General features: G+C 42.4%; 1 protein-coding gene across 3 annotated transcripts in view; it reads left to right on the forward strand.

Moving 5' to 3' along the window:
* GTF3C3 (general transcription factor IIIC subunit 3) overlaps positions 1 to 24,140 on the forward strand; it is a 189,507-nt gene that overhangs the window by 147,825 nt on the left and 17,542 nt on the right. For all 3 annotated transcript variants that reach the window (XM_063430190.1, XM_063430191.1, XM_063430193.1), the window contains exons 14-15: positions 1,408 to 1,543; positions 15,573 to 15,810. In XM_063430190.1, coding sequence (XP_063286260.1) covers positions 1,408 to 1,543; positions 15,573 to 15,810 — 374 coding nt within the window. The remainder of the gene's footprint in view (positions 1 to 1,407; positions 1,544 to 15,572; positions 15,811 to 24,140) is intronic.

The following is a 24,140-nucleotide window of genomic DNA, read 5'->3' on the forward strand; positions in this document are numbered from 1 at the left end:
TGCTATTTCGTGCCCAAATAAAACATCCCAGAGAAATGCACTCAGAGGGATTGTAGTCTTGTGCAATATATCTTTTATTTGTGCAAAGATACAGTCAACGTTTCAGTCTGACTTGGAATTTTTTCAAGACCTACGAACGCTAACTTTGGCCAGCGTTTGTGACTAAATGACTACTTAAAAAGACTGAACATAACCCATTTTGAATACTCTGGATTGTCTACTTTTTCAAATTTTCATTTCTGGGCTGCCATACGGTGTCAAAGGACACATAACCAATCTGTGAAATTTCAATTAGCAAAAACGGAAATGGGCAAGTCTTATATTTAGCCCTGTAACTTTCTAAAACACCATAAAAATAGAGGGTACTGTAGTACTCGTGAGACATTACTTTACACAAATATGAGTGCTTTAGAGCAGAAAAATGTATACTGATGGTACCATCGGTGAAAAGGCAATTTATTTGTGAAAAATGCAAACAAAACTAAATATGAACAATAACTTTGGCCAGGTTTTGTAAATAAGTGGCTACTGAAAAAGACTGGACATACCCCATTTTGAGTACCCTTGGTTGTCTACTTCTGCAAATGGTATGTTATTATGGGGGTAATTTTCATTCCTGGGCTGCCATATGATCTCAAAGGAAACATAGGCCTAGCAAACCAATCTGGCAAATTTCAGTGTATAAAAACTGAAAATGGGGCAAGCCCTGTATTTGACCCTGTAACTTTTCAATACCCCTTAAAACCTGTAGATAGTAGGTTCTGTTCTAATAAGAAAATATCAACATTTCTTTTTTTAATTTATATTAAATTATATCATATATATAAATATTTGATGTGAAATTAAAGCCCTATATCTTCTGAAGAAAATTAAATATAGTAAGTGTGGGTGCACCTAATATGAAAGAGGTAAATTATGACTGAACAGACATATGGCACAACCTTCCATAAACACTTCCTGTAAAGAGAGCCCTATTTAGGCTTTTTTTATTGCAAGTTCTGTTTAATTAAGATTTTCTTATCCCCTACTATGTTAATAGCTTGCTAGACCCTGCAAAAGCCTCCTGTATGTGATTAAAGTTCAATTTAGAGATTGAGATACAATTATTTAAGGTAAATTACATCTGTTTGAAAGTGACATGCAGGCTCTGTCAATCATAGCCAGGGGAGGTGTGGCTAGGGCTGCATAAACAGAAACAAAGTGATTTAACTCCTAAATGACAGTGAATTGAGCAGTGAAATTGCAGGGGAATGATCTATACACTAAAACTGCTTTATTTAGCTAAAGTAATTTAGGTGACTATAGTGTTCCTTTAATGGGTTAATGCTTGCTTGCATGTGAACATTTTTATTTTACATGTATGCATTCTGCTGTTACTTAGTTATCCCTGTCTTTATTTTTATTTAGATTGCAATGAACAGAGCCCAGGTGTGTTTAATTTCCAGTTCAAAATCTGGAGAGAGGCACTTATACCTTATCAAAGTTTCTAGAGATAAAATTTCAGACAATGATGATCAAGACTCCGCGAATTGTGATGCAAAAGGTAAATTCTTTATTATCTGAACAATCGGAAACTCATAAAAGAGAGTAGCAGTTAGGTGCCTATGGTTTTGTTATTTTGCATGTCTAAATTCTAAAATTATCAGTTGGAATTTGTTTATTTAGATGTGAAGATTTACAGTCAATTTACTACTTGGAGTATTTTCCTCTAAGTCAATGAGTGAGTTCTGTTAGGAAGTCAACGGTAAGATCAATGAGATTTTTTAATTATGGTTTGTCAGGATATTTATATCGGCAGACATTTTGTGATATGATAGAAATTAAAAGTGTATATGGCCAGAATCACTCAGAACAGAGCAGACTCCATTTTGGATTTCAGGCTAACAAAGAGACACAAAATTTCTATTCTTTCTGTAACCAAACACTAACTGAGCTAAGGAATGCTTTGTATAAACAAACCAAGTGATAAGCAGTAAAATAGGGGGATGGAAGGCTCTGTCTAGATGTTAATGGAATAGTAATAATTCTAAACCCAGACATTAGTGACCAGATAAGACTCAGTAATTAAATTTTACTTTCTAAATTTCACAAGGCCTCATTGTAAAGCAAAATTTGAAATTAAGTTTAAACTGTCAGTTTTAGAAATTACAGCAGGAATTGGAGACAGACTGTCTGATGAAAGCCTAAAGAAACTCTTTGAACTGACAAGTAACCTTAAGTTATGGCAGCCATATAGATAAGCCAAATTATGTCAAAATCGTCATCAGGAAAAGTTAACTGTTTCCTGGATAGAAAAGTTTAGTTAGGCGACACTGCCCTCTATGGACCAAATACCTAAATTGCTATATGCAGGGTAAACCCACCTTCGATTTCCTATTGGCTTATCAAGTAATGACGAACAGAAAGTCTGGCCCTTTAAAAATGAGGATCACAGGCTAAGAGAGAGGTAAGCAAGAAAGTAAGCAAAGAGTGAGCAGTCGGGGGCAAAGCAGTCGGAAGCAGGCTAAGCAGTGAGAGCAGTCGGAGTTGAAGTGAGTTGGAGTTTGGGTTTCAGATTCGGCAATGCAGAGAAATCCATGACAGATATCCACTCCAGGGCACTCAGAATGTCTTACACACACATCCATTCAGTTCCTGAGACTACCTACTCATCTGATGAGAATGTCTACTCAACTGGTAATTATACTGGTTTCATTTAATTAATCTAAATTAATTAACATTTTTCTAATAGCATGATATATGACTGAATAAATCACGGTCAGATTTCGATATTTAGAAATCTTAGTTAACCAAGGAATATATAGTTAAGCATTCCATTCTGCAGGTGGAAAAGAGTAATTATATATTAGTGTGATTACATCACATGTTAACATATCGTGATATTTATCCAGGTGTATTGATTTGCTCTAAAATAAGATAAAATATCTGTTTAGGCAAGTTAAAATTTCAGCTTGTAGAATCTGGTAGATTATTTTTATTGGATGGTTCCAGGAAATGACTAATGAGCTGGTTTAGATGTTGTGTTAATTAAAATTACATGAAATAGGATAATATATGCCTAGAAGGACCTAACCAGCATTGAAAGGGTTATTCTAACTGCTAGCTAAAGTTTTATGGCTGTGTGCTGGAAGCTTTCTCTGTGAAGCACTGTCATAAATATTGTCTCAATCAGCTGATGCTGTAGATTTTACTGTGTTAACCATTGGAATGTGTATTGCCATTTGTATTGCATACCATGTTATACTAAATATTCATTGATTATTATCACGCATGTTACTTATTATTATTTAATTTGTCACAATAAATTGTATCTATTTTCATAACAAATTGTGATTTTATTTATATGGAATACATTTCACTTACATGATAACGATCTTTGGGATCTGGAGAATTGAAATAGTGGGCAATTCTCAACTGTTTACTATTATCATCCCATAAATATCCCCACAGGTTTATTAAATTCTTTATTTTGTTATGGAATAATACATTGAATAGTGAGCTGAACCTTTGGTAACAGTAATCAATTTTTTTAGGTATATAAGTGATAAGTAACAAAGCAAAATGTATAATAATGGCATTAAAATAACACAATACCAAACAAGATAGAAGGAGAGGTAATAGAAAATTAGCAATTATGTTAGGTGTAAGGCCATCTTCGGGTAAGAGATTCATCAGATTGGTTACCTTAGTGAGTAATACCTTCTCACCACTTATTTTTTTCTCTTTCCGAAGTGCTAGGTTAGTGCCACAAAGCGTAGCGGAAGAATTATGTTATCAAACAGTGATTGAATTAGTCGAGTTATGTGCCTGAACCTGAAGAATAACCAGAGTGGGATCAGAGCTTAGCTCTAGCTTCTTCTACCCAATTTGTAGGAGTGTGGGGATAAAACTTTACGGGGTAGGGCCCCTAATGGTTATGCCTTATTCCTTCTTCTGCCGTTTGTGATGGGGAAAGCATTAATGGTTAGGGTCTCATTGAATAGGACCCTATGCTTTCCTCCACCTTTTGAACAGTGGAATAATATATAATGATTAGGCAGGGGAACTCATAGCAACCCCGCCCAGTAATGTTTTTTACGGCAGCTCTACTCTACTGCACCGGCTTTTAGTATGCTACTACTTTTTACAGATACAGTTGTGCCAAAAAGTTTGCATACCCTTGGAGAATTTGTAATATGTGCACCCTTTTTAAAGAAAACATGAGTGAGCAGGCAAAACAACACCATTTCTTTTATTTCTTATGGGATTCATATTCAACTGTAGGTTATAACAGAATAGCACAATCATAAAACAAAGCATGGCGGGGGCGTGGCCTGACCGCTGGAGGAGACGGACGTGTAGGCGATCAGCTCCCGGAGAGAGCCCGCGTAACATAGCTATTTGACGAGCAAACATCGAAATTTACCCATCAAACACATTGCTAGATATCACGGAGAGGAAGATGGCACAACGCTCAGCAAAAAGAACGAAGCTGAAACAAGCAGAACTACAAGTCACGGCCTTATCGCCGCCAACACGCCGCGCACAAGATGGCGCTGGTAGGCCCACTTCACCGGCCTCGAGTTCTGGGAGAAGCGATGAAACCACTATTTCGCTCAAGACAGCACCGGCTACAGACTCCTCAATTAAGAAAATGCTTGCAGAATTGCAAGCCTCTCTACGTTCCGATTTTGCGAATTTGGCCAAAGAGATCAGAATGGAAGTGAAAGCCCTCGGCGAACGCACAGAGTGTTTGGAATCGAAAACAGAGGAGATAATTACTGCACACAATAACGTGGCCTCCGCCTGTGAAACACTAGAAAATAAACTGACCTCGGTGCTGGTGAAATTGGCTGACCACGAAGACAGAGACCGACGGAATAATGTTCGAATTCGCGGTATCCCTGAGGAGATCGCCCCTGCGGATTTGGGGAAATACACGACAGAACTCTTTCAGGAACTTCTCCCGGAGGTCCCGATATCTGAACTATTACTGGACAGGATTCATAGACTGCCTAAGCCTAAGCATCTCCCAGTATCCATCCCACGAGACGTTATCACTAGGCTTCATTACTATACGACGAAGGAAAATCTCATGCAAACAGCGAAGAAAATGCAAACGCTACCTGGGATATATAGCAAGCTCCAAATATTCACGGATCTATCGGCGGCTACTTTGGCTACACGGAGATCCTTCAGTCGTATTACTAAGGCACTACGAGCTGCGGACATTCCGTATAAGTGGGGTTTCCCCACGAAGCTTATCATCCGACGAAACGGCACAGAACACCACTTACTCTCACCAGAAGACGGGGACAAGCTACTGTCCGGATGGGGCCTACCCGTGGAAATGAATAACAGCGATCCGACCTCCCAACGCAACTTTACCAGATCACCGATGAAACTGACCCAGAACTGGCAAACTGTCGCCACAGCTAAGTGACTGCCATACTTACCCTCTCTAGGTTTCTTTTAACCTGGCTATAGTCAGGGTATACTGGTAACCTGCCTGGAACTGATTTTCAAATTCCACCCAATACCTAATTATGCCTACTGATGACAGGGCTGTTATATTTATGGTGGACAGGCGGGTTGGCTTGCTGAGGGGGCTCCTAATATCGGGCCCCACCATCAAGTCACGAGTCTCACAACCCCCATAGTATGGACGAATGCAAATGTCTTTCTAATGCCATAAAAGCAAAGTATATGTACCTCTCGATATCACTCCCTAGAGGTTGAGCACGGGCTCTCTCCCCCCCCAAATGGGCTTTATTCTTTGCCTATTAACCAAGTCATGGTTAAGTCTCAATTTGGAGACACTTCTCTTGTATATATTTGGTTGTTTAATTTTTGTTTCCCCCTGTTACTTAACCCCCCCCTGGTGCTTTTAAAGGAACGCAACAAGAGTGCGTATTCTAGCTTTAATACTGATCTGGAGTCAAATGCTCATACTAATTACTTCGCAGTGCCGTTTTTACAAACTATTTCCTGCAAAATACAGTACCATCCATGTAAATGTCCACTTAGTTACCAACACTTAAGCAACCTCTATCCTTATGTTATGAATCTGGGTATTTTACAATTTGGTAAAAGTCTTAGGAATCTTTTGTATAAATCTGATGTCTATTAACATTTTTTCCTTAAATACCAAAGGCCTAAACTCACCTCACAAACGTAGAATGGCACTCCTAGAAGCAAAAAAACATAACGCACATATAGCGTTTTATCAAGAAACTCACTTCCAAAGAAATAATCAACCCAAATTTTTCTCTAAACACTTCCCAGTGGGCTTCCACAGTACCTATAAATCAAAGAAGAGAGGAGTGACAATCTTGATAAACAAGGACTTATCCTTCCAATTAGTAAAGAAAATAGGTGATAGGGAAGGGAGGTTTCTCTTATTACAATGTGTCATTAATAACGCACAATTCACCCTGGTTAATATATATGGTCCTCACACAGACCAACGGGTCTTCTTAGAGAAGATTCTCACTTTATCCACTGCACATAAATTTGGAGAGCTTATCATAGGAGGGGATACAAACTTTCTCCTTGACCCAGCCTTAGACACCACTTCTACTGACAAAGTCAAAAACTCTACAGCCACACAAAGGGTACGCTCTGCAAAAATTATAGGAGGTACGCTTTTGGAACATGGGTTCCTGGACATATGGAGGGCACTCAACCCATTAGATAAGGACTTTACATACCACTCTCTTAGCCATGCCTCATACTCGCGTATAGACCGATTTTTAATCCCCAAATCACAGACTCTACAAATAACGAAAGTGGGCATAGGAGACATTACGTGGTCAGATCATGCCCCAATTTTGATGACGACCAAGATGCAACACCCGGTAACTGGCAAACGCACTTGGAGACTCAATGATACCCTTTTGACAGACCATACTCTAATACCACAACTCACGGCAGAATTGGAAACGTATTTCTCTCTCAATAATACAGGGGAGGTGGGAATAGAAACCCTATGGCAAGCTCACAAGGCAGTACTACGAGGCCAACTCATAAAACACGCTAGTTATAACAAAAAGCAACGCCTTGCCACATACACTAAGACTCTGACTGACTTAGCCACGCTCACGCACGCTAACAAGAGATCTCCCTCACATGACACCACAACGAAAATACTCCAACTCCAGTCCCGTTTGAAAGATATGGACTTGGCTAAGACTACCTATTTCCTTACCAGAATGAAACATAAATTTTTCAAAGATGGGAACAGAGCTGGCAAAATCTTGGCATCCCAACTCAAAGCTCGGACGTCAACGTCTAGGATTGCCTTTCTCCAGTCAGAAAAGGGACACAAAATTACTAACCCGCAGGAAATAGTGGAAGAGTTAGGCACATATTATAGCACACTATACAACTTAGCTGCGGATGGGGACCTCCACACACCACAACAAACTGACATTGATGACTTTTTACGAGATGTTCAGTTACCGACCCTTACGCTGACAGAAAGACAACAACTGATTGAACCTTTCACGATGCCAGAGGTTTTACAAACTATAACACAATTACCGAAGCATAAATCACCCGGTCCAGACGGGTTCACTAACCTTTATTACTACACGTTCCGACATACACTGGCCCCGTATTTGACAGACTTATTCAATCACTGCTTTAGTACAGGCAATATGCCCAAAGATATGTTGAAAGCTCACATTTCTACATTACCGAAGCCAGGCAAACCCCCCACACGCTGCCCCAATTTTAGGCCCATATCTCTCCTGAATTGCGATACCAAGCTATATGCCAAACTTATAGCGAATAGGCTAGCAAAGATAATACCTCGTATTGTGCATAATGATCAGTCAGGTTTTGTCCAAGGCCGACAGGGCTGTGATAACACTAGAAAGACCCTAAACATACTATCCCATATAGAAAAACACGGTACAGAGAGTCTGTTTTTGGCTTTAGATGCTGAAAAAGCCTTTGATCGACTCAACTGGACCTACATGTCGACAGTTCTCTCCAAGTACGGCTTTCCACCTGAATTAATACATGGCATCTTTGCGCTATATGGTAATCCAGTTGCGCAAGTCTCTAACTCAGGCTTTATCTCCCATCCTTTTAATCTTACCAATGGAACGCGGCAAGGTTGCCCGTTATCCCCGCTCTTATTCATACTCTCCTTAGAACCTCTTGCCCATAAAATAAGGCATGATCCCTTGATCACAGGTATAAAGATCCACTCAAAAGAGTACCGACTAGCGATGTTCGCAGATGACATCTTGTTATCACTTAGCAACCCAGAGAAGTCACTGCCGGCACTTTTAAACATCCTAGACTCATATGGGCGAGTATCTTATTACAGACTCAATAAAACTAAAACGCAAGCGCTTGCACTCAACATTCCGACACACAGAGTTCAAACGCTGCGAACCTCTTATCAGTTTGACTGGAGGCAACACTACATTACATATCTGGGAGTAAAGCTAGCTCTACACAAACAAAGAATGATATCTCTTAACTATGCCAACTTACCGAACGTATGTAATTCCATCTTCCAGAAATGGCGAGAGGTGCGCTTGTCTTGGTTAGGGAGATTGAATACGATCAAAATGGTAGTATTACCAAAACTGCTATATGTCTTCAGGATGCTACATTTACAAGTTCCCTTACTATTGCTCAAAACCATACAATCCAAACTAAACAAATTCGTATGGGGCGGCATGAAACCAAGATTGCCAATATCACTCCTACATTTACCCACGGCTGAAAGAGGATTAGGTTTTCCGAAAGTGCTGTCTTACTACAAAGCAGCTATCCTGGAGTCAGCCATCAGACTACATGCCCCGACAAACACCTTTCAGTGGGTGGATATGGAGCAAACCGTTACACACCCACATAGTCTAACAACTATTTTGTGGTCACCAAAAATATATAGACCAAACACAAATATATTATACCCTACTTCTGCACTTACCTTGAAAATATGGGATACCACCCGATCCAGTCGGGTATTAGAGAATACCTTTTGTGCCCAAGCCCCTCTGGACACCTTAGAAATTATATCTCCATGGCTCTCTTTAAAATCATGGACTGCTTTGGGAGTACGAAAGATTAACGACCTCTGCTCCCGATCAAAGATCCTACCCTTCCCAGATGTACAACAGAAATACAACCTACCCAATTCATTTGTGTTTCCATATCTCCAATTGAAGAGCATTATACAAACCAAAGTCACGTTCCCGTCAGATGAACGTACACCAGGGAAAGACCCAGTCGTATTACTCCAAAACAGGTGCCTCTCGGCCCCGACTAAACCCAAGGCCTTATCCCTTTGTTACCAGACCCTCTTAAACAAAGCTCCACCTAGCTCGTTTAACTATGTAACACAGTGGGAGAAGGAAGGAATCCCCACGCTCACTGACGATCAATGGCTCACAGCATTAACTGCGCTAAGAGGCACTACGTCTTGCTTCTCCCATGTGGAGGCCCACAAGAAAGTAATCTTTCGATGGTATCTCACACCACACATGTTACATAAAATGTACCCAAATGTAGACCCCAAATGCTGGAGATGTGGCACTGCGGAGGGAAATATGACCCACATCTGGTGGGAATGTGAAGGGATTAGACCCCTTTGGTTACAAGTGCAAACGTTTTTGCAAGAAGAAACTGAGACGACCCACCCTTTAACACTGATGATGGGCATCTTTCTGATATTCCCTTTCTCATGGGGAAAGGGTCTTAAGAAACTCGCTACTCTGATAATATTAGCAGCCAGAAATCTTTTAACGGTACACTGGAAGTCCACATATTGTCCGTCTAAAAAAGAACTTACTGACAAGATATACCAATACTACAGGTATGAAGCTCTCTCTTCAGACTCTCCTGACCAGTCACAAACGATAAAAACCCTTTGGACCCCATGGTTGAAGAGACACTACCCCAACAAATATCTTGGAAACGAAAGACTGACGAATAGGGGTAATGAGATTAATACGTAGTGAACTTACCTATGCTACAGTTCGATTCTAACCTCCCAGATGTCACACTCTCATCAGCATAAAAAGGGTCCATTGACAGCGCAAATTCGCTTAGAGCAATATTTTATGGGACAGATATATATGGCTTACGCACATAGATCAGACTTGATTCGATACATATACAGTTGGAAGGCACTCTTACCGTTCAGTTTAGCACAACATCCTTGTTCCCCCCTCCTCCCAGTTCTATACTCTCCCCTGCCTCGTTCCTTAAAACATAGCATTGGCTGGGCTATCTAGACCGACACCTTAGATTAAGGCGACCACCAATCACCTTACAAAGTCTGTCAACCGAACCGCCACTAGTGAATTTCACAAATCAGATAACACCGATAGATGTGTGTATCCCCCTTCATATATATATAAAACGCTAGAAAATGGTAGAAAAAGCGAAGCACAAGACATACAGGGGTTGCCACGGTTTTGTGGTGAGACACGGCTCATGACCAACTCAGACCACTCATGCTATCGGTCTAATAATTGAAGATGTTACACTTGAGAAAGGGTAGGAAGAAGCCGAATAACAATGTATAGTAAAACGTGTATTACATCGCTGATATTACGATGGTTCCATGTGTATTGATTCGTGTTTATTCATGTTGATGTATATGTACTTACATACTTCTAGATAGTCAGAACATTGCCAAACAATCTGACTTGACTGTATACCCTCTCCCTTTTTCCTTTCTGTATCCCCAAGTATCTTTTGTGAAAAAAAAATAAAAACCTTTATATTTTAAAAAAACAAAGCATGGCACTAAAGATACAAAATGAAATGACCCCTGTTCAAAAGTCCGCATACCCTTAACTCTTAATACTATGTATTGCCCCCATTAGCCTCAATGACAGTGTGCAGTCTTTTGTAATAGTTGTCTATGAGCTACCTAATTCTTTCAGGTGGTATAGCTGCCCATTCAGCTTGGCAAATGCCATCAGGTCATGCATGAACTGCAAGTTTGAAATCTCCCCAGAGTGGCACCATGATATTAAGGTCAGGAGACTGTAATGGACACTCAAGAGCATTCACCTTTTTCTGCTGTAATCACTGAAAGGTCAACTTGGCCTTTTGCTTAGGGTCATTGTCCAAGAATGTCCCATGCGTCCCATGCGCAGCCTTCGTGCAGAAGAATGCAAATTGTCTGCCAGTATTTTCTAATAACATGCTGCATTCATCTTGCGATCAATTTCCACAAGATTCTCCCAAAACATCAGTAAGCCAGGGATGGTATTCTTTTTACTATAGGCCTTGTTGACCCCTCTTCAAACATAGCGCTTATGGTTGTGACCATAGAGCTCTATTTTGGTCTTGTCACTCCAAATTACAGTGTGCCTGAAGCTGTGAGATGTGTTAAGGTGTTCTCGAGCATATTGTAACCGTGCTTTTTTGTGGCATTGGCACAGAAAAGGCTTCTTTCTGGCAACTCAACAATGCAGCTAATTTTTGTTCAAGTATTGTCATACTGTGTTCCTTGAAACCACCACACTGTCTTTTTCCAGAGGAGCCTGTATTTCTCCTGAGATTTCTTTGTATCTCAGACTATTCTTCTGGCAGTTGTTACTGAAATCTTTCTTGGTCAACGTGACTTTTGGTATCGAGATCCCCACATTTTCCATTTCTTTCAAAGGGTTGGATATCTTTTTATATCCTTTTCCATCTTTATAAAGTTCAATTTCCTTGTTGAGCAGGTCTTTTGACAGGTTTTTTATGCTCCCTATTGCTCAGTATCTAGCCTGCTCAGTCCATCCATGTGGGAGCCAACAAACTCATAGACTGTTTATACACAGACAGTAATTGCAATTTAAAAAGCCACAGGTGTGCAAAATGAACCTTTAATTGCCATTTTAACCCGTGTGTTTCACCTTGTCATAGGCGTGCGCACAGGGTGTGCCGGGTGTGCACACCCTAATCCCCGTGGCCCGTGCTATCAGAGTGCCGGCCCTGCTGTGTGCCTCCATGGGCCGGTGGGGAGATCAAAGATCTCCCTCACCAGTCCACAGGCACAGAGGGAGGCAGGAGAGGACCCGTAATCTGTAACAAGGCCAAACATTCAAGGGTATGTAAACGTTTGATCGAGGCAATTTGGGCGATTTCTGTTTATCATTATGATTTAAAAATGGCTTCATATGATCACTATCCTTCAAAAAAAACAAAAAAAAACATTTTTTGCATGATCAGTCATAATTTCAAAATATATGCCAATATTTCACATTTTCTGCAAGGGTATGCAAACTTTTGAGCGGAACTGTAAATGAGGAACACATTTACATATATCCATTAGAGATTAGGATTGATCTCTTCCTGATGGAATACACCCTGATGGAATACACCCAAAGTTATTAAAAGAGCTTAGTGGTGTACTAGCAAAACCATTAACAGATTTATTTAACCAATCATTGTTAACAGGAGTATTCCCAGAAGATTGAAAGTTAGCAAACGTTGTGCCCATTTACAATAAAAGTATTAAAGAGGAGTTGGGCAACTATAGGCCAGTAAGCCTTACTTCAGTAGTGGGGAAAGTAATAGAAACCATGTTAAAGGATAGGATTGTTGAACATCTAAAATCACATGGATTTCAAGATCAGAGACAACATGGGTTTACTTCAGGGAGATCATGCTAAACCAATCTTATTGATTTTTTTTGATTGTGTAACTAAAATAATAGATCAGGGTGGTGCAGTGGACGTTACTTACCTAGATTTCAGTAAGGCTTTTGACACTGTTGCATATAGAAGGCTTATCAATAAACTGCAATCTTTAAGTTTGGATGCCAATTTTGTTGAATGGGTAAGTGTAGCGGAGTAGTAGTTTAATCCACGGTATCTAAGCTGGTAGTCAGGATTCAGCATACAAAATACAGGTAGTGTAAAGATAATCCCCTTTTCCCAAGAACTAAGACGACACATAGTCTGGGAGTCAACTGAGCATTTATTCCAAGGTCACCGTATTTATACAAGTTCCCATGCAAGGGGTTTCCATATTGGCATTGCAGGGGTTTTCCCTTGGTGGACTCTGTGGAAAACTTACCCTGCAATGCTATTTCCCATCATGCATTGCTGTACTGGAGAGATAATTGCGTAAGAATATACTGTTAATTACATAATCTCTCCGTACAGCAAAATATACCATTTAACATAATAATCCATAACTTGTACAATTTTACTCGGAATTGGATCTGAGCGCACCATCTGGCGAAATACTGCTCAGATCCGTTCACTAGAATAGGAGAGCCATTCGAATGAAGGGTTCATACGAACACACATTACAATTAAATCGTAGAAAGTGAACTGTTAGAATATGCGAGTTTGTGAGTTTTGAAACTGTTGAACGCCGCTCTATTTGCACGAATACGTATTTTATACAAAAGACATGGAAGACCAGCGGGGTTCGTGCAGTCGAGTAGCCGATTTTAGTTCCAGGCACTCGACGACCAAACACCACTGGGCTTTCGTGAACAAAGATGGCCGCCACCACGTGTTCGGTTATACGAACGACGGCCACCCATAAAACCATTACTGTTCTGTGGTTACAATGTTTCCGGTTCGTTAATTGAAGACACACTACTCCCTTGTGTGGTCTCCCGTTCTGCAGTTCATTCGTTTCACGAACATATTAATCTAATATGATTCGTGAAACAAGCGTACAAATGCTGCAGTCTTTGGAATGTACAATAAGCATACGAATACCGTCTTTAACCCTCTGAAGTGGCTAGGTTTGCCACAGTAAGGCAGTGACTGAATGACAGGCAACAAAAGAGGGTTGAAGTCAATGGAGTATATTCGGAGCATGGCCTTGTCACCAGTGGGGTACCTCAGGAATCTGTACTTGGGCCCATTATCTTTAATATTTTTATTAGTGATATTGCAGAAGGTCTTGATGGTAAGTTATGTCTTTTTCCTGATGATACTAAGATATGTAACAGGGTTGATGTTCCAGGAGGGATAAGCCAAATAGCAAATGATTTAGGTAAACAAGAAATATGGTCAGAGTTGTGGCAACTGACATTTAATGTGGATAAGTGCAAGATAACGTTCTTGATCTGGCCAACTGTTGTGAAGGGTGTTTTTCTCACCAGGGAAATAATTATTCAGTCATCCACCACAGTTGTTTTCCGTGGTCCTCCGGGTCTTTTGGTGTTGCTGAACTCACCGGTGCGTTCTTTCTTTGTAAGGATGTTCCAAACAGTTGATTTGGCCACACCTAATGTTTTTGCTATCTCTCTGATGGGTTTGTTTTGTTTTTTCAGCCTAATGATGGCTTGCTTTACTGATCGTTACAGCTCTTTGGATCTCATATTGAGAGTTGACAGCTACAGATTCCAAATTCAAATAGCACACTTGAAATGAACTCTGGACCTTTTATCTGCTCCTTGTAAATGGGATAATGAGGGAATAACACACACCTGGCCATGGAACAGCTGAGCAGCCAATTGTCTCATTACTTTTGGTCCCTTGAAAAGTGGGAGGCACATATACAAACTGTTGTAATTCCTACACCGATGTAAATTAAAGCTGAAAGTCTGCAGTTAAAGTACATCTTGTTCATTTCATTTCAAATCCATTGTGGTGGTTTATAGAGCCAAAAAGATTAGAATTGTGTTGATGTCCCAATATTTATGGACCTGACTGTATTTAATAGAAGAAAAACTACCACAACAAGAGGACATAGTCGTAAATTAGAGGGGCAAACGTTTAAAAATATCAGAAAGTATTACTTTACTGAGAGGGTAGTGGATGCATGGAATAGCCTTCCAGCTGAAGCGGTAGTGGTTAACACAGTAAAGGAGTTTAAGCATGGGTGGGATAGGCATAAGGCTATCCTAATTATAAGATTAGGCCAGGGACTAATGAAAGTATTTAGAAAATTGGGCAGACTAGATGGGCCGAATGGTTCTTTTCTGTTTCTATGTTGATAAAGGCCTCTGTGTAGGCCAAAAAGTTGCACTTTTTGTTACAATAAACCTGCCTTCCTGCCGCAATCCTGAGTGCCTGGACCTAATTTATTTTATCTACTAAATGTGGTTTTACTAACCCTGGCCCTGATAAGCACCTGGATTCCTAAGTGTGAGCATGGTATCCTCAGTTTGTGAATTACTACAATTTTTAACATTTTTAGTTTTTCTTTCCTTTCATCCCATTGAATTAAATGTATGCTTAATTGATCCTATATCCAGTATGAATGAACAGTTTTTATATGGTTCAGCACTTCAGTTCTGCTACTTTCCCACTATGTCTATTTACTATCTCCCTCAATAACCTTCCTATTGTGTTTTCATACCCCACCTCCTCTAGATCGTAAGTTTGTTTGGGCAGGGTCCTCAACTACCTATTGTTCCGGTTACATTTTGTTATTGTCTCATTTGGTCAATTCCCCTCTTATTGTAAAGCGCTGTGGAATAATCAATAATAATAATCAATAATAATAATAATGTATCCTTGTAAGAACATTTATATTAAGTGTGGGCAGAAAAGAGTGATAAACCCAGGCAGATTCAGAGTGATTAACTTGCACAGTGTGCCTTTCCTAGATTTTATGTTATGACTGTTATGACTTCTCACATTTATCATTTTTACCTGCAGCAATTTTTGCTATTCTTACAAGTGTATTGTCCAAGGATGACTGGTGGAATCTCCTACTGAAAGCGATTTATGCCTTGTGTGACCTAGGCCGATACAAAGAAGGAGAGTTGCTTGTGGATTCATCTTTAGAGTATTATTCATTTTATGATGATCGGCAAAAACGGAAGGAGTTAGAGTATTTTGGACTTTCAGCTGCCATACTTGACAAGAACTTTAGGAAAGCTTACAACTACATAAGGTACATTGTTTATTTATATTTTCAGATTGAAAAAAACAAAAAACGGAAGGTGAAATCTGGGTAGCTACTTTACATTCATATACGGTGCATTCAAAAGGTATTCAGACCCCTACTTTTTTTGTATATTTTTTTATGGTGCATCCTTATGCTACAATTGTTTCAATTATATTTTTTTTCACATCAATCCACACTTAATACTCTATAACAGGGGTAGGCAACCTTTTAGCAGCACTGTGCCGATATAGGATTGTGATGTCCCGTAGCGTGCCGGTCCTATTTTTTTAAATTTAGGTGTGTATGCCGATGTATTCTGCTTGTGTTATTTTTACTGCAGTTGCTTTGCATCATTGTATTTGTGCGTATATGAGCTATTATATTGTATATGTTCATTAGTAGTTTATGGTATTGTGTATGATACATATGAATGTGGGCTGTGTATGAGGGCTGCTTGTGGAATTGTGTGTGGATGGATATGTCACATTGTGTGTTTGGTAGTGTGGTTGGGCTGTTTGGGGTATTGCATGTGAAAGGCTGCATGTGGGGTTTGTGTGCATGTATGTGGATTGTTAGCGGGTTACGTTTGTGCAGATTGTGTGTATGTTTGTGTGTGGGCTGTTCGTATTATTTGTATAAGGGGAGGGTTATTCTTCATTTCTGTGTTATGAATGTAAATTAGTGATAGTAAAAATGTATATTTACTGTGTATACCTGTATTCAATATCTACTCAAAATGGCTGCTAGAGCACCCGCTCCCACCGACTAACTACCTCGTGTAACAAGATGGCGCCTACATCCGGAGTAAAATCCCGGGATGATGGTGACATCACGCCTCGTAGAATGTGCATTAGATAAGACACTTAACCAATTAGAGATGTATTCTCTCTGTTATCTACATTTTTGCATATGATGTATTTTTGCCTTTATAAGGGGCTTGCCGCCCCCTGAGTAAACATTCCGAAGTTTTTTATTAACCTGATACCTGTGTCTCAGTGTAATTTACTTCAAAACGTGCACGCATTTATTTTAACAATTTGGAAAGGAGCGGATACTCAGATAAACTCTTGGTTTGATCCACAATATCTGTGTATATCTAGCAGTATGGTTGGCTTCCCTGGGTTCCAGTGGGGACCAGGCTGGCCTGGTACAGGTCAAAGACAGGAGCTGCAACAGCAGCTGCAGGTTGCTCTACTACGTTGTGGATTCCCATTCACAAGTGCTTGGAGGAAGTGATCTGAGATCATTTCCTCTATGTGCTGCAATGCTTAAATTGAGGATTGTCCTTCACCATCTTTTCGTATTAGCAGATATTTGAAGTTTTACTGGGACTCCTGATAGGCCAGAGCCTGTTTGGCTCTAGCAGCCTTGAGTGCCGTGCAAAGACACCTCGAGTGCCGTGCACGGCACTAGTGCCGTAGGTTGCCTACCTCTGCTCTATAATGACAAAGCAAAAAAACAGATATTGGACACCATTACAAATATATTAAACAGAATTTTTTTTAATCACTCGAGCATAAATATTCAGATCTTTAACTCTGTACTTAGTCAAAGCACCTTTAGTAGCAATTACAGTTTCAAGCCTTTTTAACAGTGATGCAGCAAGCTTTGAATTGTTTGGTTTTTGGTAGTTTCTGCCATTCATCTGTGCAGAACCTCAAGCTCTGTCAGGTTGTATGGAGACCATCAGGGATCTGGTTATTTTAAAAAAGGAAACAATTGAAGATTATGCTCGCTTTAGTGTACCTATAATCTTAATTTTATTAATGACAGGAGGCGAGTATTTGCTTAAGTCTCTCTTTACTAGAACTCCACAGCAGCACAGAAAACAACCAATCAGAAAAAAGTTAGGTACTATAAAACTCCCCTCCCCATGCATCATTTCCTCTTTCAAGCTGCGACAAAACAGAATAAAAGGCAGAGAACATCATGGGGAAGAAACAAAGTCCTAGATACGATGAATATAACGATGTCCACCATCCAAGTGTAACCGTCAAACTAGATAGTGTAGATGGACTGTAAACTGAAACGAGAGAAAAACAGAATCGAACAGGTTGATTATCCAATGAAATGTACTCTGAATAAACATGTAGGTACCCAATGTAGCAACCAAATTAACCTAATATGTAAATATCCCAACCCTACTTATGGAAAAAAACACAGACATAAGGAACAAGCGACAGGTAGCAGAGACAACAAACAGAGTTGCATACTTACCTGATAATCTAAACTATAACATTAAACAAGGGAGGGACAAGAATGGGTGGGAAATACTCGCCTCCTGTCATTAATAAAATTAAGATTATAGGTACACTAAAGCTAGCATAATCTACAATTTTATAACATGACAGGAGGCTTCGTATTTGCTGTTTCAACGCTCAGTTCACCAATCCAACGCTGTTTGTGTCGCTGGTATTTATTCCAGGAAATATCAGAGTAATCCTAATTGGACATTCCAAATACGATAAATGACAGCCGACGGGTCAAAGAAGATGCCAACCGACGTATCTCAAATACGGAAAAAAGCACCCTCCATCGGTAAATCCATTGTACGTGGTGTAGCAACCTGTTTTCTAGAAGTCGGTCCATGAGCTGGTAAGCTGACCTATTAGCCACATTCCTGTAGTTGTATAACTTGGAAATCCGATCTAGGACTTAGGGTCGCGAGAAGAAAACTGACACCAAGTCTCAACTCATGACCCGTAAGGCGGCTCCTCCGATCGTGCCAGGGCCATTCGGCGATGCGGCCTTGCAGGGAGATCTCCAATCTCAAGGAATGCACCGAAGACCACCACCAAAATCGCAATAGAAACCGAGGAGGATCTTTCGTACCTTCCTGTCCTACCCGGTGGGATGTCTCATCCGAGCATAAATTCATAATGCAGGCGAGAGTGTGGCCAAACCAGCCGTATACTAAGCGATTCCAATATTCCAAACGGACTGTGTAAACTTCGGACGCCGTAGAGAAAAGGCTCCAAAGGATGTCCATTCAGGGTTCCCGAACTGAACTTGAGTGGAGGAACGGTGGTCGACAATTCTGGGAATAGGGAATCCCAGAATTCTTCAAAGGAATGGGAAGTGCAAACAGGAACGCAGATTTCCATCCAGAAATGCCCCCGTCCAAGAGTGAAAGATGTCTGTGTAGGAGTCGGGGTATACCAGGTACCACCATAAGGTCTCGTAGGTCTCCTCGACGATAGTTGAAAAGTAGGGTAGCGCGAATCCAACAAAAACGGCTCCCGTGAGGAATAACTAGAGTATAGACGGAGGGTCCTCCATCTCCGAACCCTGATCACCAGGTATGCGTTTCGAGGAGACTGGGCAGTCCTGCCATCTTATCCCAAGATCTGATGACCGGGGAGGTCAAGACAAACCGGGGATTCCGGTCTTACCATGTGAACCATACGTACGTTTTTTACCTACAGAGCGGGTAATAGGCCCTCCTTAATCCTGTTACCCGAGCAAGGCAGAGCCCGTTTGCTCCATGAAGGTCCCTGTATCTCCTGCCACCTAAATATGGGAGAAACTGTCTGAGCAGTTGTTCACAATGGTCTGGATATCCAAAAACAGAAAGCAATCCTCTGCTTTTTATGGTGCAGAATATACCCAAACCTGCACTCACATAATACCTGAGTTCCATCCGATAGCCGTACCATCTCCAGGAATGTGTATAAATAAGTGGGAGTCACCCCTCGTATACCTCTGTGAGAATATCCCTCCATTACAGGAGATAGACTAGAGGGATCCAGTCTAAATATGGATATCTTGCATGACCAGGCAGTCCTCTATATCGAAATCAGTAGCACGGACGTCAAATCTACTTGAATGCAGGAGGGGACGCCCCTCCATGTAGTCATCGATGTCTTGCACAGGTACAAGTCTGTGTGATGAACAAATGGATGGCACCGTAGAGCGTCGAGTGTATGAGAGAGCCGCGCTCTCTACTAATGTGATCAAATATCGTGCTAACGTCCGGCTGATAGCCTGAGCGGGCCGCACCCGTAAATAACCAAACAGTAGAGTCTGCATCCGTGACCGTTCCTCTGTATGAGAATGTTTCCTCCAAACATGACCCCTGTATCCAGCTCAGTCTCTGGCTGAGGTTGAGGGAGGGCTGCGCCCTCTAATAACAAATCAGTGTCCGGTTCCGTATCTGAGAGGGGTTCGCTCTCTGTTCCAGAAGATAAAATATTCTCGGATCGAAGTGATGGAGGGCCGCACCCTCCTGTGATCCAAGCTAGAGTCCCTAGAGACTCAGGGTGACCAACTATAGGGTACACCAAATACGAGTATCAGCATAAGGCTGAGGGTAATCTACGGGAAAACGATGGAAAAACTATCAACTGACCGTCCGGATCCCGTGCGCGCGCGCGGGGTCCAGGCGGACCGTTGGTAGTCTGAGGAAAGCTGGAGACGTTCTCCGCAATCCACGAGCACCCGGGAGGTCGGAGGAGGTCAAGTCAGGCCTCTCGACGACCCGAGCGAAAGGAAAAGGAAGTCACGAAAACGAAAAAGACAACAATAACGTAGATACGAGTAAAAACGCAAATTCTATCTCAGCTAGAAGGAAAATAGCAGGCCGGAAGGCAAGACAAGTAAGCCCCACTGAACAGGGCCAGGAGCTAACCTTACGCAGGAATAACTACCGATAGCTATATGGATACCGGGAGGCAGATACGGAGTTAGTTGATAAAGACAAGGAAAACACCGCGTTCTCCTGTAGGTGTCTGAGTACCGGTCCTTGCCTGTGCAAAGTTCTCCTTGGAGATGTGCCGTCGCCGGTCTGGCGCAAACCGCGGATGTGTGTCCGGGGTCTTCATAAGAAAACTTGCCCTTCAGGTCTGAGGTTTAGGGCCTTCACCCTACCTACCATATCCAGATGGCCGTATATTGGTGTCCTCTTGGATAGTATGGCAATGGTGCTTGTCCGGACACCTGCCTATTTCCATGTCACTGGTGGGCACTGGCTTCTCCTCAGTGATATTCCCCCAGGCCTGCGGCCAAAAGGGGTTCGGCACCAATAGAGCAGGCCCAGCAGGCCAAACTAATGGACACAGAATAGTTGGCCAAGCAAATAGGCACCGACATAGTAGGCCATACAAATAGGCACCGATATAGGAGGCCCATAAATGGGGCACCGACATAGCAGGCCGTTCTTATGGGCGCAGACATAGCAGGCCGTTCTTATGGGCACAGACATAGCAGGCCGTTCTTATGGGCACAGACACAGCAGGCCGTTCTTATGGGCACAGACATAGCAGGCCGTTCCTATGGGCACAGACATAGCAGGCCGTTCCTATGGGCACAGACATAGCAGGCCGTTCTTATGGGCACAGACACAGCAGGCCGTTCTTATGGGCACAGACACAGCAGGCCGTTCTTATGGGCACAGACACAGCAGGCCGTTCTTATGGGCACAGACATAGCAGGCCGTTCTTATGGGCACAGACATAGCAGGCCGTTCTTATGGGCACAGACATTGCAGGCCATTCTTATGGGCACAGACATAGCAGGCGGTTCTTATGGGCACAGACATAGCAGGCGGTTCTTATGGGCACAGACATAGCAGGCGGTTCTTATGGGCACAGACATAGCAGGCGGTTCTTATGGGCACAGACATAGCAGGCGGTTCTTATGGGCACAGACATAGCAGGCGGTTCTTATGGGCACAGACATAGCAGGCCAATCAATGGGGCACAGACATAGCAGGCCAATCAATGGGGCACAGACATAGCAGGCCAATCAATGGGGCACAGACATAGCAGGCCAATCAATGGGGCACAGACATAGCAGGCCAATAAATGGGGCACAGACATAGCAGGCCAATCCTGGGTTGCATATCATTATTATATGAATATATGTTATTTATATATAGCGCCATCCAATTCCGCAGCGCTTTACCATGGGTCTTGAATGAGTAATGGGGACCTCTGAGCTTGGGCAGAGGTCCCCAAAAAATTGTAGATCCACAGAGCACCCTGTGACCTAGGGTCCCCAGACATCAACCCTTTTAGACAGCGTAATGCCGTGTGAATAACCTGCACCGGGACTGGCAGTCCCCAAATGCCCAGCAGGCAAATAGTGGTATTCCAGTTGTATTGGACATAAGCCGAAGTTGTTCCAGTGGTAATAGTGTCCATAAAATCAAGTACCCATGGTCTATCTCTGGAGTAGGGCTAAACCATAGCCAATACAATGAGTCTCCCTACATAACCTGATAGAATATCAGTGTTGACTGGTCTCCCATACCAGTTGAACCAGGGCCAGGTATGTTGGCTTAAAGGGAAACTCCAGTGCCAGAAAAACGATCCGTTTTTCTGGCTCTGGAGAGTCCCTCTCCATCCCACCCACCAATCCCCGGTTACTGAAGGGGTGAAAACCCCTTCAGTGACTTACCTGGGACAGCGGCGATGTCCCTCGCCGCTGTCTCCGCCTCCGCGACGCTCCTCCTAGTGATTACGTCGGCCGGTGGGCGAGACTAATCTCGCTCACCGGCCGAGGAGACCTAATGCGCATGCGCGGAAATTCCGCGCATGCGCATTACGTCTCCCCATAGGAAAGCATTGAAAAATCATTTCAATGCTTTCCTATGGGGTTTTGAGCAACGCTGGAGGTCCTCACACAGCGTGAGGACGTCCAGCGACGCTCTAGCACAGGAAACCTGTGCTAGAACCCAGGAAGTGACCTCTAGTGGCTGTCTAATAGACAGCCACTAGAGGTGGAGTTAACCCTGCAATGTAAATATTGCAGTTTATGAAAAACTGCAATAATTACACTTGCAGGGTTAAGGGTAGTGGGAGTTGGCACCCAGACCACTCTAATGAGCAGAAGTGGTCTGGGTGCCTGGAGTGTCCCTTTAAAATATCTGTCATGGACAGTGAAATCATACCAGAGGAGACTCACCTGGGACTCCATAGCTGGGCCAGACGAAATCTATACTGTGAAACACATACACCTTAGAGTCAACTAGCAGTCTGGCTCTGAACAGAGCCTGCGCACTGAGATTCGTATATACATGAAACACCCAGATAGAGATATATATACTGCCAGTAAACTCCCAAGAATCCGTGATATATACTGCCATAAAGCACACAGAATCAGTGACACATAGTGCCATAAAGCACACAGAATCTTATATATAGTGCCATAAGCACACAGAATCAGTGACACCATAGTGTCATAAAGCACACAGAATCTTATATATAGTGCCATAAGCACACAGAATCAGTGACACATTATTTTTAGGTTTGAAAGCGTGCAATATGTGTCAAATTGATGCATTAGTTCTCTGAGGGAGGGTGCTGGGTTGGTGATAGTAAACAGGAGATCGTCCGCATATGCCGAGACTTTGCTGACAGGGTTGAGTTCTAATGGCGTTAAGGAATGGCTCCAGGCTGATGACGAAGAGCAGGGGCGATAGTGGGCAGCCCTGTCTCGTGCCGTTTCTGATCTCGAATGGGTCTGAGAGAATTCAGTTTACTTGTACTTGGGCCATCATGTGTGGTCCCATCCCAAGGTGTTCTAGTGTGGACAACAAGAAGGCCCAGTCCACCCTGTCGAACGCCTTCTCTGCGTCCGTTGAGACCAGCAGGGTGGGTGAGGGTCCCCTCCTAGCCACGTGGATTAGATTGAGTGCTTTTATGGTATTGTCCCTGGCCTCCTGTCCCTCCACAAATTCCACCTGGTCAGGGTGGATGAGGTCCGGTAGTAAGGGTTGGAGGCATAGTGCCAGGATCTTGGCGAACAACTTGACATCGGCGTTCAGCAGGGATATCGGTCGATAGCTGGTGCATGAGGACGGGTTTTCTTTCGGTATCTCCACGACATGGGCTAGAAGCATGTTTGGGTCCAGTGAGCTTCCATTATGGATGGAGTTGTATAGGGTTAGCAGATGTGGGGTGAGATCGTCCACGAACATCTTATAGTATTTCGCCGTATACCCATCCGGTCCTCGGCTCTTCCCCTGTTTGGCCAGTTTAATTGCTAAATGTATTTATTCGTTGGTGATGTCTTCCTCCAGTGTGGTTAAAGCTTGAGGCGAGAGCTTGGAAGTCAGGTTCTATGCGATATATGCTTTCTGGCGTGCTGCGAAGGTCTCCTCTGTAGTGTTTGCGCGTGAGGTGTTTGGGGGTAAGCAGTACAGGGAGGAGTAATATTGTTGGAAGCCCTCGGCTATGGCTTTTGGTGTGAGCATGGTTTTCCCTGCCATGGAGATCTTTTGCACGTGGCATTTTTGTCATTTGGCATTTATGTGCTTCCCAGATAGTGGGCTGTGTGGAGTCAGGTGGCTTGTTGGTGAGAAAGAAGTGCTCTAGGGCGGTACGTATTTCTGTTTG

This window comes from Pelobates fuscus, chromosome 8, assembly GCF_036172605.1.
Source record: "Pelobates fuscus isolate aPelFus1 chromosome 8, aPelFus1.pri, whole genome shotgun sequence".
Classification (NCBI taxonomy): Eukaryota; Metazoa; Chordata; class Amphibia; order Anura; family Pelobatidae; genus Pelobates; species Pelobates fuscus.